At 37.9% G+C, this 18991-nt stretch overlaps 1 protein-coding gene across 4 annotated transcripts in view; it reads left to right on the forward strand.

Moving 5' to 3' along the window:
• The window catches only part of TBCK (TBC1 domain containing kinase), a 144608-nt gene that overhangs the window by 74552 nt on the left and 51065 nt on the right, over window positions 1-18991 (forward strand). For 3 of the 4 annotated variants that reach the window (XM_063336866.1, XM_063336865.1, XM_063336867.1), the window contains 2 exons: window positions 233-408; window positions 17153-17328. In XM_063336866.1, coding sequence (XP_063192936.1) covers window positions 233-408; window positions 17153-17328 — 352 coding nt within the window. Of the gene's footprint in view, window positions 1-232; window positions 409-7670; window positions 7743-17152; window positions 17329-18991 lie in introns of those variants that run through there. The other variant, XM_063336869.1, reaches the window with a different exon arrangement.

Here is an 18991-nt window from a genome sequence, read left to right on the forward strand (position 1 = left end):
AAAATTAATGCTTAAACTGTCTTTGCTACTTTTTCATAATAAATGTCTAAGTGGGTTTTTTTATGGGAAATTTTTTTTGAAAACTATGTGCCTTTTATGTGGGGGAGAAAGAGACAGAGATAGAGGTGTATAAATGGGTATATGTTTATTTAGCAATGTCATAGCTAGGTTAATTGGCTTTACTGATTTTTCATGATTACATTTCTTGTTTTTTCTTTAAATCCCTGATCAGAGATTGACATTGAGCGTTGTGTTCGTGAGTCAATCAACCTGTTTCGCTGGACCCCGAAGAGTGCTACATACAGGCAATATGCACAGCCTCCACGGCAAGCCAGTGAGAGCAACGGCACAAGAAGTTCCATGTCCTGCTTTTCAGCAGACTATCAGGAAGCACCTCGAAGTGACCTAGTAAGTGATTTGGGAAGTGGAGGGGGGAGAGTTGTTCAGAATGCATATTTCTCCGGCCCCAGATGTTTTTTTTCTCTTTTAAATTTAGACAGGAAGAAAATACCAACCAAACCTAAGTTTGGTTGGTACAAACCAAATTGGCATTTATGTTGTCACTTCCAAGCACAGGGGTTTAACACATTCATGAGATGTTCTGATTTGCTTGTAAGCCAGTGCACAGTGATAGAGCTTATGCCATATTATTAATTTTGATGAACAATCCAATGTAGTGAATGAGAATTAACTGAAAGGTTGTTGGGTTTTGGTTTTTTTTTTTAAACTTTACTGCTTTGAACTCCAGCTTCTTTGATGTACATGCCAATAAAATTATTTCTTGTTGTGCCGGATTTCTGCCTCTCCCAACTCCTGCTCCTTCGGTTCTGTGGTGTTTGTTACCACAACAGACCAATGTCCATGACTCACCAGCAGAACTACAAAGAGTCTTTATCTTAGGAGAAAAATAGTAAAAAGAACAGTTTGCCAGAGAGAAATAGGTAACTGGAAAGTGATGCAGGAAGCTCTGACTGTTTTTTCTATCTTGGCATGTCAGGTTAAAGGTATGGCTCAAGTTATTTTGAGAGGTAGTATGAGAGTTATGCCTGTGTTTGTCTTGGCAAAGAATAACTAGTGTCTAAGAGTATATCTGCATTAAATAGATACTCAGCTTAGTACGAATATTTTTTCCCGTCTCTCTCCAGTAATATCTGATGGTTGTTTCTCTTGCCAAATACATCATCTGAAGAATGGTCATTTGAAATTATTCCTTTCCTTCCTCTCAACAGTACAAATCTTCAGTCTCTTAAAAATGAAACACTTTTGTTTTTTTTTCTCCTTTCACATTCTCCCAATCAGAATTCATTCACAAGTACATTATAATAATAGGGGAAGGATATATAGACCTGCCATATCTATTTAGTCAATTGCATTAAGTTGTTTTTTTTGGGGTTTTTTTTTCATCTGTTTTTTCCTAACTACTAAGAAACTAAGAAGGGCATTGTCACTCAAGTATATCTTACTTTTGAAGTAGTCCTTAAACCTGAGTTTGATATTCAGTCATTTTCTTGTTTTTTAATTTAGTTTTGATTTTATTTCTATTGCTGTATTTTCTGGAAACCTTAGCCACAAGTCCAGGAGTCCAAGTGCTAGACATGCAAATGCAGAACAGAAGGAAACTCCGAAGAGCTTGCAGGATTTAAGAAATAATAAGTGGATGTAGAAATGCAATTGGGAAGAAAAATGAAATGACAGGAGAATACTGGCTGTTGTCATACAGGAATTGTAGCCAACACAACTGCTGCTGTGCTGTTCTAGAGATATGTAGAGGGACTTTCTGAAGCAGCTAAGGGCTGCACGTTCATAAAATAATTCAGATAGGACCTTAGGAAGTCATCTGGTGCAAATTCCTGCAAAAACCAGGCCCAACACTGAATTCAGTTGGGGTTGCCCAGGGCTTTGTTCCATCAAGTCATGAAAACTTCCAAGGAAAGAGATTATGCAGCCTCTCTTGGCAGACTGACAGTGCTAACAGTGAAAATGTTTTTGTGTATGTGCTAGCTTTTCTTAAAGTTATGATGACAAAGAGTAAAAAGACAAGCCTTCTCAGTCCTAAGAATGTGCTTGTGCCTTTCTGTATCCAAGAAAGAGTGAAGGGACTTGGGAATAGCAAGGGGGCACATGGGAGAAAGCAGCAACGGTCTACTGAACTGGTAAACAGAACAAAGATTTATATTTGTAGCAGAGATAAAAATCCATTATTTTGGGTCAAGCAAAGTTTCTTTCAGTGTCCTTCCATTTCCTGAGAAGTTTTTTGGGTGGGGTTTTTTTTTATTTTTTTACTGGTAGTAATTTTATTTTCACACCAGAAGTTTTGTTTCTTTATAATGCTAGTAACTAGGCTCATCCATTCCAAAATTTCCAAGAAATTAAGCTAATGGTTTTGGTATGTTACATAGAAGAAAAATAAATACCATAACTTTTATTGCCTTCTCTTTCATTTCTACTTCTTTCTACTTAGCAGCAAAACACTTTTCCTTTACTGCAGCGTAACTGATAGTTTCACTTCTTTTGAAGCTCTAGTGTATTGGATCTTTTGAGTACTGCTGTAGGGTGTTGGGTTTTTTAAGCTCCTCATATGGAGCAGCACTATGATTTATACAGAAACACGTGAACATATTCAGGCTTTATCTCATGGACACCTGAATGACAAGGAAGCTGATTCATATGTTAAGTTACAGTCTACAAATGTGTTTGCTCTCATATGCTGTATCTTTTTTTGTGTCAGGTTTTGAGGCAGATATACACAAGCCAAATATGTTTTGGGCCCTTCACTACAGGAAAGAAATTGAGATTCTGAGCAAGTCTAGAGAAGGGCAACAAAGCTGGTGATGGGTCTGGAGAACAAGTCTTATGAGGAGCAGCTGAGGGAGCTGGGGTTGTTCAGCCTGGAGAAAGGGGGCTGGGGGGAGACCTTATTGCTCTCTACAACTACCTGAAAGGAGGCTGTGGAGTTGGTGGTTGGTCTCTTCTCCCAAGTAACAAGTGGTAGGATAAGAGGAAACGGCCTCCAGTTGCACCAGGGGAAGTTTAGACTTGATATTAGGAAAAATTTTTACACCAAAAGGGTTACTAAGCATTGGAACAGGCTGCCCAGGGAAGTGGTCAAGGCACCATCCCTGGTGGGATTTAAAAGATGGGTACACATAGTGCTTAGAGATATGGTTTAGTGATGGTTTTTGTCAGTGTTAGGTTGCTGGCTGGAGTCAGTGATCTGAAAGATCCCTTCCAACCTAGACAATTCTATGATTCTATGTTATAGTTCTGTCAGCAGCCATAGTTCAGACTTTGAAAATCTGGTGTAACATGAGCAACTAATCAGCTGAGACTCACTTGTGACCAGTTCTGCACTTCTGGATTTGTCTTTATAAGACGACGCTTCTCAGAGGTTTGAGCAACATTGCTAAAAAAAATCGAAATTATTAATGAAATACACTCTTTACGCCCAAAGGTGGTGTGAGCGTTTTTTGTGAGGTGTTTTGCCTTGTTTTGGGTTTTTTTAACCTTAATCCTGGAGCTATCTGTCTCTTTCTTCAGATGTGTACTCTACTGGTGTTTACTGCTATGGGGAAACTTTTTTTTCTACTTAAAAGCAATGGAATCTTGAGTTCAATCTTTAGTACACACAGTGGCCATTAATGGATTTTCTAAAACACCATTGTCTCCTTGGTGGTCAGTCTAACTCTTAAAAAATTACTTTGCTGTTTCCCCCCTATTTAGTTGCTCATTATTTGGACAAGCAGTTTGTACTACATTTGTATCTCCAGTTTTATATTTGTGGATCACCTCTGTATTTAAGGGTGGGGAGGGTAGGAAACAATTCTTCTGTAAACAAAGCTGTGGGTTTGCTTCTGAAGGTTATTTATGACTTCATGAAACATTGTGTTTAGTGTATTTAATTCTAAACACCATCTGTCTCCTACTCCTATATTTTGTATTTTCCTTCTAAGCTGCTTCAGTTTGTTTCTTAAGTGTTTTTTATTGGCTACTCAAATATTTGTGTGTATCTGCATGTTATGGTGCTTTGGTTAATGATAACATGAGAAGTATTTGCCTCTGGGTGAGCATTTTTCTCCCTAAATCCTCAGCCAGTAAAACAAAACTTTTGACTTTTTTATCACTAGCATTGCTTAGTTTTCATTTTAGTGGCATCTATTTGCAACTTCATAAATAGGCTTGGGTGCTCTCTTCCCTCCTGGACTTTCGTGTTGCTTAATCTTTTACTCTTTCAGCCGCTAAGCATATTTCTACTGAGATAAAATCTCAAGGAGGAAATAGTTTTGGAGAGAATGAATGTACAGTTTAAGTGATTTTGCATGATTATTTTGAGAAAGATAAAATGTCAAAAATAAGAATGGAAGAAAACCTTTAAATTCACTACTGAATTTTAGTAGCAGTCTACTCAAATTTGTGTCTAATCTTTTCCTGAACAGTACACTGATTATTTTTTTTCTTTTTTTTCTTACTCTTCCTGACACTTACCTTCATCCCTTGGAAACTCCCAAAGTGTTTTTCTTGAATGTCCAGGGGTCACATTTGTTGCATAACAATTTTCTGCATTGCCTGTACCTCTTTTATTAGAGGCATGGTAGCTTGCAAACTGCCTGTATACTTCTAAATGATGCAGTTTCTTTATCTTTATGAATGTCTGCTCAGATGTGGCAGGTAGACTTACAGAAATCCCAAGGCTGATAAAATTGTGCCTTCATCTTGGTCTTCTACTTCCCATCCTCTTCTCAAGGGTGGGAGTTCTTGATGAATTTTGGGGACTGAAAGCTTTCAACTGGAGAAAAGTATGCCAGATGATTTTTGATCCTTGCATTGATTTAAATGCCACTGGTCCAGTTCAGTTTTTCATTTTTGAAGTAGGAAAAATGCTTAAGTAGGAAGGTGACTTAATGGCTTGATGAAACAGTACAAACATGAAAAACATATTTATTTTTATCAAAAATATTATGAGCAAAGTTTTCTGATGGCAACTTTTCTTTGCAGATAACTGAGGATAGCTAGTGTGACAGACTTCTTTCAGATGGAAATTCAGGCCTATTTGCAATAAATACACCAGCACTCAGGTGCTTCTAATTTCCTGTGTGCACCTAGGATATATTTGTCCATATAAAATAATAGAATCATAAACTTGCCTAGGTTGGAAGCGATCTTTCAGATCACTGAGTCCAAACTCTGACAAAAACCATCACTAAACTATATCTCTAAGCACTATGTCTACCTGTCTTTTAAATCCCTCCAGGGATGGTGCCTCGACCACTTCCCTGGGCAGCCTGTTCCAATGCTTAGTAACCCTTTTGGTGTAAAAACTTTTCCTAATATCAAGTCTAAACCTCCCCTGGCGCAACTTGAGGCTGTTTCCTCTTGTCCTATCACTTGTTATTTGGGAGAAGAGACCGACCCCCACCTCTTTACAGCCTCCTTTCAGGTAGTTGTAAAGAGCGATAAGGTCTCCCCCCAGCCCCTTTTCTCCAGGCTGAACAACCCCAGCTCCCTCAGCCGCTCCTCATAAGACTTGTTCTCCAGACCCCACACCAGCTTTGTTGCCCGTCTCTGGAGCCGCTCCAGCACCTCAATGTCTTTTTTGTGGTGACGGGCCCAAAACTGGACACAGTACTTGAGGTGGGGCCTCACCAGTGCCAGGTACAGGGGGACGATCACTTCCCTAGTCCTACTCACCACACTGTTCCTGATACAGGCCTGGATGCTGTTGGCCTTCTTGGCCACCTAGGCACACTGCTGGCTCATATTCAGCTGGCAGTTGACCAACAACCCCAGGTCCTTTTCTGCCAGGCAGCTCTCCAGCCACAAAATGTATTGGCTAGGTTTATATTAAGTCCTTGAATAACTGTTGTGTGAAGTTCATCTATTCTTCTAAAAAAAGCATGATGAGTCGTGTATACCAACACTTCTGTTTCAGTGTACAAGCTAGGAAATGTCCAAGTGCACTGGTGCAACGTCCATGCTGTTCATAACAGCTGTTATATATATTCTGCCTCAAGGGTCTTCTGACTATCCTGACCCGTTTCAGGTTTCTTTTGTGTTCTGTTTTTGTACGGAACTTGGTTTTGTTTTCTTCTTTCATTGTTCTGCTACTGAACAGAAAGCTGTTCCTCAAATTTGTCTTTAGTTCATGTTCTGCAAAGCATTAACTGATCGAGATCTGAGTTAATGTTTCTAATTTATTTTGCGTGTGCCTTTGATGCTTCTGTTTTTCTGACTGTAGCTGCCAACAGTTTGAGTGAGAAGTTGAGTTTATTTGTAGTTTTTGAGATGAGTTGGTTGAAATACACATTTTATGTCGCTCTCCTGTGAGTGAATAAACAATTCTCTGTTTAATTTGATGTCATAAGTTCATCGTGTTCTGGCAAATATTTTTAGGAATTGTTGAAAGCTTCAAAACTTTGTGTATTTGTTAGCTTTTCAAAATTGTTTTTGATAACTTACAAACCAGGCAGCTAGTAACGAAAAAGGGGAGCGTAAGGAAAACTCTGCTTCCAGTGCTTTGGTTCTGCAGATTACATAACCTGAAGGAAGCCTTTTATAGCACTTGCTGTTACTCTGCTTGGTTTTAAAAATATGAATGTATTTTAATATGTTTTAGGACTTTTTCTGTTAGAAGATAAGGCATTGAATCAATTGCCAGAGTAGATAAAACAAGGAATATATTGGCTTAGGAAATAACTGATGTTAGATGTTAATATAAGAGTCTCTAATGAATGTTGTGGTTGTTTTTTAAGTTGTAATATAAATAGCAATTACTTTAATTGAATGTAAACTCATTGGAACAAATGTGCTGTGTTTTTTCTTAGTCGAGGCAGAATTAAAGGAATATGTTTATAATAATATAAATATTATTTAGATGAGACTCTTAATAGTTTATTAGACACTCACTTAGATTATATTTAAGGATTGTAAACATATTTTGTACAGACTTGGTTTCCGAGTCTCCCTGGGACGTGTTTGTCTGCAGTGAATGTAAATGGGGCAGCCGGAGCAGCCAGAGCACTCTCTGCTGCAGCCTTAGGCTCACGTTCTGGATTCACTGATTGTCCATCTAGTCCTTCCTCACAAGCCTTTGCAATTATGCCCACTTTGAAGTTGAAAGCTGGGTGTTTTTGACCTTTTTGACCTCCCACAATTGGGATTCCATGACTGATTAACAAATGTGCTGAAGGGGAGGGAATAATTATACCTGTAAAATTAATTAAAAAAAAAAATAATCTAGCTGGTTCTCTCTCTGCATCTTATGACACTGTGGGGGTTTGGGGGTTTTTTTGGTGGGTTTTTTTGTTTGTTTGTTTGTGTTTTTTTAATTGTTTTAAAATCAGGTTCTGGATTTGATAGCCTCTGATCAATTAAATATTAGGAGTTTCCTTTTCCTCTTTTTTTCAGTTTTGCCATATTACTGGGGAAAAGAAATTTACTTTAAAAAATCGTAAGCAGTAGCCACTGTATGACAGAATAAGGGATATGACAGCTACCATCACCACCCTTTAAGGTGTGGAAATTATTGAAAATGAGCTGTTTAACTAGATAAAGAAAGGAATCGGGCCCATAATAAAGTAGTAAATAGAACAGAACAGTACAATCAAGTTTGTTGCAGCTGTTAAATAGCTCTGATTTGAGCCAACTCTGGTTTTCCCTTTTATTCCCAATCGTAGCCCCTGTGGAGTGTATCCTGTGAGAAGATACTGTCTGAAATGCATATGGTAGCACTGGTAACATAGCCTGAGGTCAGTCCTTGCCAAAGTAAATTATTGTATTATTGAAATGAAAAATGGAAGAAAACCAGAATTTCCTAAGTCTCTCTGGCCAGTGTTACATCTGCCCAGCCATACTCGATACTCAGCTGCAGCTGGCAGTCCGAATCTGAGCTCGGCCAAGTGGCACTGTGTGTTTTACCTATGCTTTTTCCATCTGCAGATTGATGCCACTTTTCCTCACTGATTATTGGTGGGTGATCTCTGTGATACTGGTGAGCTGGTGTGGTTCTATTCTTGAAAATTTGGTGTTGTGAAAATGTTTCTTTCCACAAGTATGGCTGCAGCAAAGCCTTGCGTTATAACTAAGTTTTAGCAAGGAGGAATTTGCTTGGTGTCACTGAAGAGTAGTAGCAGTAATCTATTTTTGGAACACCTCTTTTTTTTTTTTCTTTTTTTCCCTTTTTTTATGCACATCCAATGCATGGAGAATGTTAGGAAACAGTTACACACCTCAGTGTTTTAATAATTTCACTGGTAATTATTTAGTGGGTTGCTGACGATGTGATGTAAAGTTAACATTTTGTGAGGGATGCTTTAAAATCTTCCCCTGAGACATGCAAAAGATGATCAGCTCGCAAGCTCCTAAGGAGGGCAAAAGTTCAGGCTGTAGTGGTCCTGAATTGCAAGGTGGCTGGCTGGTGGTATAGTTGGTACTTTGTTTTCACGTGGTTTAGCACTGACTCCGGCCCTCTTTGAGATGGAGGACTGTAGTGGAAATAAGTCTTTTTGGTAACTAATATAAATACTTGGTGTGGTTTCTTGGGTGTTAGTTTTATTTCATACTTTGTTAAATAATCCATATTTTATCAAAAAAAAGAAAGTGGCCTGTATCTAAAAAAGGAAAATGGAAAAAGCTGTCTGGTGTGTATGTGAATTTACTTTAGGAGAGAAGTAACACTCAGAATAACCCACTGAGTGCTAAAAATATGCTTTAGAACCAGCACAAATCTGAAAAGCTTGATGCTTTTCTCAGCTTCTGTTAAGCACAATTAGAGACGGCAAAGAGAAATGGTCCACTTGGTATTACATTTTTTTTATGTGTGTGCTTGTAGGATTAGAAGGCAGTGGGGTTTGGCAGAAGTTTTTGAAGTCAGGTTTTGGAGGAGCAGTAAACTCAAGGATCTTAGTAGTTTATCTCACGCACAGATATGCTCATGTGCACAGACATAGCTGCCTCCTGCCTCTCACAGCAGCTCTAATTCCAGCATGCACTAACTCCTCTGTATGCCATATATTGCTGCTGTGAAAGTTATGTCTAGAGCACAGTGCTGTGTAACAGTGCTCTTGAGAAAAGGTAATAAAAATGAATTTTCATGATATGGGTAAGGGATGTATTATGTTGGAGATAATTATTTCTGTCAAAGGCCAAAGGTGTTCTTTTCCCTCTACTCCCCAGTCTTCTGTCCTACCCTATTCTCTTTCTCTATATAGGTCTCTGTAGGAGCCTGCCTTAGCCTAACCTTGAATCCAGGATTTCATCGCATCCCTTTCTTAATGCCTCAGGCCAGGCTAAGTGCTGTGCATTTTGTCAGTTGAGTCAGGATGCGGTGTCATGATAATCTAACTTTATTATGAAGTGCAGTGAGAGGATGAAAAAGACTTTACTGAATGCAGCTCTCTTGCCTGGTGCTGTTGCTGCACTCTTGCAGTTGATAGCCTAGGACAAATTGGCTGGTGGCCTATGTGACTGTGTCAACATCATCTTAATCTACTAGTAAAATTGCTACAGCTATGTGTATATGTTTTCTTATCTGCCGTTGTTACCAGTGGAAAATATTATTTTCAAATATGTGCAACAGCATAGCTAGAAGAAAGAGTGCATACTGATTGCAAAGTTGAACCTGCAGCAAAAGTTAGTCACAGAGCCCATCCTGCAAACATGAATGAACACATTTTCGGTTGATGGGCAGAAATGTTTCTGTTGATGCTAAAATGGTTATTTATGTATATCTCACCAAAGCTTCGGGACAGGTTTCTAAAATGAGTGGAGTGGTATAGAAATCCAAGGAGATTGATGTGAAAAGCACGTACAGCTTACAGCATAACTGTCTGGCTAACCATATTTTCACACTTTTTGACAATTACTCAAATTCAGCACTCCTCTTGATAGTCACCAGTTAAGGTAGAGCCTTAACAGTATGTTTTGTACTTTGGCAGGCTTCACAGTGGTGAATAACTGAAAATGTCCCAGAGCTGTGCTGCCATTGTTAATGTCAGTTGAGAAAACAGGAATAATAGATAAATAGCAACTCCAGTTGAATCCTGAAAACAGATGGATCATCTAAATCCAAGGTCTCTGACATTGAGTGACATTGTGACACATGATCACATTGTGAGGGAAAGGAAATTCCTCTTTCGGTTGCAGTTTGCATTGAGATGTGATATTAAATTCCTGTTGGTTTTGTTTTTAAAGAGGGCAAGGGAATCTCTGAGAGTACTCTTAAGATTCTGCAATATTTTTTTCTTAAAGTAATACTATTTCTTCTCAAAGAGAGAGCATCTACCAAGAGGAAAATAGAGGCACCAATAGAAAGCAGGGAAGGCTTGCAAGACCTTCTTGCTCCTGCTTTTACTTCAAGTGTTATTTCATGTTAAAGCATTTTGTGGGTATTTTCAGGCACAACTGGATTATGGCTCAGCTTTGTATTTTAAAATGGTTTCCTGCAGTGGTGAGAAATGTTTACCTATTTTATTGCATCAGAGGCAATAACTACTGAGACTTTGCAGCATGTCTGCCTAGCTGCACACAGGGAATAACTTGTCTTTCTGCTCTGCTGACTCAGCTTATTCAATTAGGTTATCCAGGGATGACATATGTTACTCAATTATGTTATTCCAGGGAGAAAGAGGTTTCCTTAATAATGAGCTACTTCGGCAAGCCGAGCTCACTCACATTTTTGTAGACTGCCTACAATGGTGTATGAAGATATTTGGAGGATGTTTATGAATGGCAATTGGCTAGAAGTTGCTGTTTGCTCACTCCTTAAGGTATGAATCCTGGCGAAGGGAGCTTTGTGGGGGAGTCAGGGTGATAGAGGAGGTGGGAGAGTATAGCTTGCAAAATGAAATGGAGCAAACTAAAGACATAGCAAGTAGAGGAGATAGGGAGCATAGTGCAGGCAGGCACCAATGTCTTGACTTGGAAATAGCAGAAGCAGAGCATGATGACAAGGGAACGCTGAATCTGAAGTGTAAGAATCAGTTTGCTAGAGAGGTTGTGTAGAGAATAGTCGCTCTCAAGTGTTTGAAAAATTTTAGAAAACAGTTCCTAAAACCTGGAGGGTTTGACTGCTCCTCCTTTATAAGTGGTATTGATTTAACATCTAAAAACACTGAAGCCTTTTTGTGTGACCCTTTTCGAATAAAGGTCATAAAAAATGGTGGGGGGGGGAGAGGGAAGGGGGATTAGGGACTGTGTCAAGATATGTATTCCTTTTTATTTATTTATGATCATTAGAATACTTCCCCGCCTCTTTCTGTCAGTGACAGTGGATTTAAGCATCATTCTCTCTCAGATGGTACAGGAGCTAAGTACTTTTCGTTTATCAGGCCATCAGAATTCAAGGGAGCAATGGGAGTCATTCTATTTGTTTAAAAACAAACAAACAAAAACACGCCACAAAAAATAAATATCCAAAGGACAATGCTCCTAGGGGATTAAGTACTGCCTTCATCTACTTTATTTTGAAGAATATAAACAAAAACATTTGCATGGAAATTACTGAGTGCAAACACACTGGTAATGACTGGTTTCAGTCATAAAAATCCTTTTAGATGAGGCAGCAAAAATCCAGTGTTCGTACCTGGTCTTGTTTTCAGATACTTCCTGAAAACCGACTGTGCCTGTTGTGCAAACTGCATTTTTGATAAAAACACGATAGCAATGGCTTTGCCTACAAATCTGCCCTGAAGTGTCCTGTTCATGCTTATTCTTCCTCTTCTTTTCTACCAGTTGTTTTCATCTGACAGCTATATTTTAATTGGTATAAAATAGTGCTACTCTATATAAATATATTTATCCCAAAGTTTATATGGTGGCACCATGACACTGAGTACTGTATTTAGGTGGAATACGCTGTAAAAAAAAAAAAATACATTATCTTTCTTCCATTATGGTTATTTGAAGTAAAACCAAGAACAAATAGCAATGTCTTTGCTACAAACTAGTGTGACCTTTGATTCAGAGTTGCATCTGTTTGTAGTTGCTGTGTGAATCTGCTTTTGTTTCTTTCTCTGTTTGAACAATTCTTCAGAAATCTTTTAAAACCGTTATCTTCTAAGCTGGTTTAAAAATGTTTTTGTCGTCTTGTTCCTAGATGTACATGCGTACATTGATTTCAAAACCAAAAATTATGTTCCAACAATATGGAATGACATCTACCATGAAGCTTGTTTCTGTGTAAAGGACTTTCATACTGGGAATAGATTATTTTACTTGAACCCCAGATTTTAATTATACTGACTTTCACCGAAATTCCTCCTGTATTACATTTGCTGCAATAAGTTTTGCCAACTTCAAGGACAAAAGGGGGGAAACCCTGCTTCTACTCAGATAAAGCTGTCCTTTCCATGGATAAAAAGTTGCTTTATAGCTCCTGTGTTTATCAGACGGGACTGTTAAGTTCAGGTTCAGCAGAACTAAAGATACTTAGTATCTTTGCTTACTTTCTAAAAAAAAATTAAAAAGTATATCTTCATTTATAGCCAGGATGAAATGCCTGTAAGAGATTACAGGCTAATGGAAAAATAGATAGGAGCTGTGATTGTGCCAGCCTCGTGTTCTGGAGTGCTTTAATCTTTCTGAAGCTTGATTTCTAATTTGAGGATGTTTAAGCAGCTTTAATTCCTAATGTAAAAAAAAAAAAAAATTAAATTCTTAATGCCTATTTCTTTTTATTAAGAGCAGTAAATGCATATGGCTTAGCAATTCCCAGGCCTATTTGAAAATTAATGGGGTGAGAAAAATAAGTACTTTGAAAGTAAAGAATTTAGGGTGTTGTCAGAGAAACTTCTGTGAGGCGAGTAGACCTCAGACTTTAGCGTAAGTACTCTTTTTCCTGTTACCAGCCTGCTGATTAAGTGGTTGTCCCTGATGAACAACTTCTTACAGCTGACTAGTCTAAAGCAAGATTCGTGCTTGAAGTTAGGAGATCTCCTTTGAAGGAAAATAGGCAAAGCAATTTAAGTAGTAAGTTCAGTATCTTAGCACATGTAGACTTTTGTGTCAAAGACAGTAGTCACTGAGGTGGTAGAAAGCAGCTGGAACACTGTTGTGGAGAGGAGTAGGAAAGGTGTTAAAGGTTCAGAAGAATCTGCAAGATTTGGGTGCTCAGGGGCTATGGAAGCCTCAAGAGCTGTCTGAACTCAAGTCCAGTGCCAAACTACAGGTACCCATAGCAAGATGGCGGTATGAAGAGGACTTGTGAGGAGGACTGGGTAGAAGGATTGACAGCTTGGAGTTAGCTGTACTTAGTTTGTGCTGTGACAGACAGACCATTAGAAAATTCCTGTGAGAAAATGTCTGACCTGAAATATAGTTGTTAGCAGATACAGCAGATAAAGTCAAATTTTTAAATGTAATTAGGAAAGATGATATTATAAGTGCATGCACATAATTCCCTTTGCAATTTGAAGGAAATAAATTAGTCTGATAAAACAGTTGTTAAAAGAAAGAATTGATTCAACAATTCTATTTCCTGCAAGTCTGTCAAGGAGCTTTAGGCTGCAGCTTTCTTCAAAGATTATATAGAGATCTGTATCACTAAATATACCGTTGAAGTAGATCTGGACATACTAGGTCAAAGCAAAGCCAAGATGGTTCTAAAATTCACAGCAGTATGTGTTTTTCCTTATTTTCAACCCAGTTGAAGGAAAAAAAACGCTTGTCCTGGTTATTAAACCCTATTCACAGGACAGATAGTGTCTATCTGTGGAGCACTTCTTGTGGCTTTATACTTCCAGATAAGGGGAAAATGGTTTTATATCAGTTTAGGTGAATTTTGACTGATTTGTTTTCTGATGCAGACTTCGTACTTTCCTCTTAAACTTTTATGCTTTCCTGAGGCATTCATCCTATCTGCTGAATTAGACAAAAATTGTATAAATAAAAGTAGGAAGTAGTTGTATAATTAGAGTCCATCACAATGTAAATGTTTCTCCAGAAGACTTAACTCAGGTCATCTCAGCCAGCTTCACTGGCATAGTCCACATTTATAATGCCTGACTTTGCTACTGGAGTGTTTATTGTTACCTGTAATCGTCTGACCTCGCTTCAAGGACTGAATTCTTTTTGCAGTGGATTTGCTTCCCTTCCCTCCACGGTGTTGCTCCGCAAACATTCTCCTGAGGGGAGAAGCTGTCACCTGAGGAGGGTGTAGTGATGTCTGCTAGTTTTAGTCATCAGGCAAATATCTCAGCCAAGTATGTATTTATGTAATCACTACTCTTTCTACATTGCTACCTTTCTTGGATATTGCAAACTTGTGTCTGCTATAAATCCCCTAGACAGGGACTGCTGAATTCATTTGACAAGTCTGAAGTTTGTCATTGTTCTTCCTCCTTCTCCTCTGCTTTGATGCAGTCCATTTCCTTGGACTTCTCTTGGGGAAATCCAGCTACTCAACAGGGAGGTGGCTTTAGACAGCAATGGGAGTTGGCTGTGTCCTCTTTCACAGTTATTTTTATGGAAACAGGTCTCCCTTGAGTATTGACTATTCTGTTGAAACAAATAATACGTTATCCAGAAAATCAAAGATCTTTCTGATTATAAAGCGTCATGACCTCTATTATTCTGAACTTGGGAGGAAATTATGTGCTGAGACTACCAATTTGTAAATTCTTTTGTTTGAATACTGTCATATACAATGGAAAAGGCAATTTGGTGGGCTTATTCCCTGAAGTACAATTGCCAATTTTGTTGGTAATTTTGAGTGCTTTTTGATAACCTGCTTACAACAAAGGTATTTCTAACAGCAGAAGGACTGTCTAAGAAGTCTTCTTCTGGGATATAACTCAGGAAAATATATGCATGTCTCTGTTCTCTCTAGCACGTTCTCTAAACTTGGAATAGTTCTCGGATTAAATGAGAAATTAATATGTTTAGAACCTGAAACAAACACTAGCGCTAACAATGGTCAGTCGGGCTAATACTAAATAGTCATACCTCCATTTCCTTCAGTGTGTTACTCCTGTTTTGTTGAATTTTTTTCATGGTCTGTAAGCACGTAGTGTCCTGAATCTCTGTGATTATTGCAATCTAAAACAAGATGACAGAAATGGAATATTATTTCAAAGCAGAAAATTTGCTACTGTGATACTCTAAGACCTATATTTTGTCTGCACTGTATAGACTCATTCTCAAAGATAATACATGATAATTTTCTATTTGTTCTTTCTTTTTATCCACTTTCTGTAGTCCATCTCTGTATGCCTGTGCTCATGTTCAGAACAACTGCAGAGTGCACAAGCAAATCTTGATGCAATGGTTGGCTGTTTCGTTAATATAGGTGGTCTTCCTCAAGAATAAGACATCAAAACAGACTGAAGATGTTTCAGAAGATGCTCCCTGTAACAAATCCTAGTTATTCCGACTGTTCCTGTCTCCTGACAAGCCAGAATAACTCACTAGAAGCAGCTGTAGACTTAGTTATAAAGAACTTCTGCCTCTATTTGGCCTCCTGCTCAGCAGGAGCACAATGGGTGCATGAGACAAACCAGTTCTGTTATAAGATGACTAAGCTCCATAAGTATCTTTGATGTACATAACTCCTGGAGTAAGTCGAGTACCATAATGGTTGGGGTTTTTGCATATGTAACCAACCTGTTAACTCTGTATCTGCTGGATTAAAGCATAATGAAACCAAGCTGCTTTAAAATTTACCTGTGATTTTTCAGATTTGAGGCAATGGCAACAGCAGAAAAAAAAAAGGTTTTTTGCTGCAGAAGACTATAAGTAATAAGCGTACTTTTTAAACTCAACACCATGGTGCATGCTAATGTATTTTTAATTACATAGTATATGAAAGTTTTAAAAAATAAGCACTTTCCACAATTAATTGAAGTGCAGATATAGTTCTGGAAGTTCCACTAGGCTAGTCGAGAGATTAAAGAAAAAAGTCTCGTGTTTGCGTATGTAATAATAGGAAAAGTGACTGTAGCAGTCCTTTAACTTTTAGATCTTCAAATAGGTTTTGCAAACCCAGTGTACCAAAGGACAAAAGCTTAGGGCATGCTGCAGATCTTTTTGCCTATTGCTTGTAAAGAATCTGAGTTTGACGCTCTTGAACAAACTGGAGGTTTTCCTCATGCTTTATTTTGAGTGAGTCAAGCTAATTCTTTTGGGTGAAAGTGTAGTTGTAAAGGCACTTAAAAGATTCAGCAGCCTAAAACAACCTCTGAAGGAAGGCGGAGACATGGCTTCAAAAGTTTCACAGCTGTCTTACGGTTGTTTCTGGTGGTTTCTTTTCTGCTGCAGTTCAGAGATTTGCACGTGTCGGTAATTAATGAAAATGCAGAACTTCTGCATTCTCTGTTATTCACAAAAATATCACAAAAATATAAAAAGCGGTTTTTTGGTTTTTTCTGGTTTTTTTTTTTTTGCTTAATTGAGGTATGCATAAGCTTTTAAGAATATAAAATTGAGAAATGCCAGCGCTTAGGAATATTTCTGAGATAATTCACAATGAAGGCTCTCTTATGAAAAACAATTTAAGTATTATCAAACTAGTTGCTCGTGTACTACCAAGTGTGTGGTGGTGTGTGTTGTGTTGTCATCTGGCCTGTCCCCCAAATTAAGGAACAAATTTTCTGCTTTATAATACAGGACTATTTCTTACATTTCTGATGTCCTGATTTGTGCCTAGTCTTTGGTCTGGGATAATACCTGTTGTTTAGATAGCCCTGTATCTTACAGAGGCATCCCTGCAGTTTCTGTGCCAAGTCTCCAGTTGCTATCCTTCTTTCCCACTCCAAGCATGAAGCTTTTCAGCTTCTCCTTTCAGAGAGTGCTTTCTAGCCAATTTACTTCATTTCGGATACTGAGAAACATTCTGTGAGTTTTGTGACCCCCTCAGCCACAGTGAATAATTCATTAATAAATCACAAACTAAGACAGTTTTCACAGTTTGTCAAACAATTTTATTTTTTAATACATTCAACAGAAAATAGGGCTGTAATTGGCAGATACGCATTTGGCACTGGTCTGGAGCTTTTCTATATGGATAGTTTAACTCAGACTAGTTCAGAGTTGTAAGAAGATGATCTATTTCTGCCTAACAGGGTCTAATCTCTGACTTTGAGGCTGTCAAATAAGTAGAAGTTTCAAAAAAAACCACCATGTCTCTAATTCTGTCACCTCTAATATTGATTTTCTTCTTTTAAAGTCTAGGGATTCCATCAAGTTGGATGACCTGAAGGCAGAGGTGTCGCCACGAATTTCAGCAGAAGATCTGATTGATTTGTGTGAATTGACAGGACCCAGTCATTCCAAAACGCCTGTAAAGAAAACAAAGTCTAGCAAGCCAAAGCTGCTGGTGGTGGACATTCGTAACAGCGAAGAGTATCCTTCAAATATGAGTGCCAACCTTGCCAAATCATGCTTGTGTCAATTACTTCGTCATTGTTTGCAGGTAGTGAGATGTTAGAATGGTAAATAATGGAAAGGGACATGGTAGAGGTACAGTGGAAGGACCAAAGGCAGATTTTTTTTGTCATGGAGAGGCCTAGTTTGCAGAGAAGAGGACAAATGTATTTTTACCTTCCCCTTTTAAGCTGTGGGTCTAGTGAAACCACTTCGTACCAGTAGCATGGGTGCTTTAATAGTACCTTTGGGGGTTTTTGACAGCTGTTGTCAGCAGATTTTCCTCATTAAATAATACCAGTATTTTGGAAAGGTGTGAGGCTTTCCAATTAAGTGGAAGGGAGACAGAGAAAAGTTGATAGCTCATGTGCTTTGCCAATCCCTCAGTGGAAATTGAGTGCTTTACTACTGTCAGGCAATGCAGCCATATGGCTGCCCTAACTTATGTCCTCTAGTTAGCTGATAAAAAATATAGCTTCAAGATGCCTTGAAACTATATTTTTATCAGGGGTGCTACCCTGTCGATGCCTTACTCGTTTGTTCTTTTTCAAATACATGGCTCTTTGCACGTGGAGTATTTTTTTTGTTGTTTTTCAGAAGTAGCGTGGTTAACGGGGCTGGGTTTGTTTGGGTTTTGAAAAGGGAGTCCTTATTACAGATGTGCTTTGCAAGGAACACACGTCTTTGTCAACACCCATCTAAAAGTGAGAATAATAGCAAGATTTTATTAGATGTAACTCTCAGTGTTATACTGAGTATTTGAGAATATATTTGTTATTGGTTTGTACGTTTTCTTAAAATATTTAAGTGTTATCCTTTCATAATAGCAAAAGCAATGTAGATAGTTGTTTTTGTGGTATATGTACTCTTAGTTTGCTCTGTTACAAGCTATAATTCTTCATGGGCAAACAATACTCAATTGAAATATAACAAAAGAATCATGAGTTTTAGTCCACCTTTTACTTTGAGAAAGGAGGATCATTCTTTTTATGTATGCCTGGCTTGTTCTTAAAGGTCTCCGATGATAGAGATTCAACAGGGTCCCAACATCCTTACCATTAGAAAAGATCTTCCAGTGTCTAACAAATGGTACTAACATATTGCGTGCATATTAGAAAAGTGTAGATTCTAAACAATGAAGTGAATGGTGGATCAATGCCAATATTTGGGCCAAAATATGTCGTAAAAATTTAAATAAATAATGTTTCAACTGTTTTTTTCACTTTTTTTCAAGTGGTTTGTTAAAATATCACTTGAAAAGTAATTGTATATGCAGAAAAACACTGCCACTAACATTTTTCTCTATTAATATTTAGTAATATTTATGACTAAGTATGGTGAAGTAGAAAAATAAATATTATTTTTACTATGTAGAAGTAAATTTATTACTTACATAGTAAACAGAGTAGTATAGTTGGACTATTCTAAATTAAAACTGTTAATTTCAAGGAATTATAATTTTATTGTATGCCAAACTTGAACCTGTAATGTGATCTGCTGTGTAGATAAAACAGAGTGGTCGAAGGAACAGAAGAAAGCAATTTTTCTTTTGCTTCCATGTATTAATTTCATGTAACAGTTAAGGATTCCGATTAAGTAGAGATACACATGTCTGAGTAGTTTGACTTTTTCTGGACTCCAG

The sequence above is a fragment of the Chroicocephalus ridibundus genome, chromosome 5 (genome assembly GCF_963924245.1).
Source record: "Chroicocephalus ridibundus chromosome 5, bChrRid1.1, whole genome shotgun sequence".
NCBI lineage: Eukaryota > Metazoa > Chordata > Aves > Charadriiformes > Laridae > Chroicocephalus > Chroicocephalus ridibundus.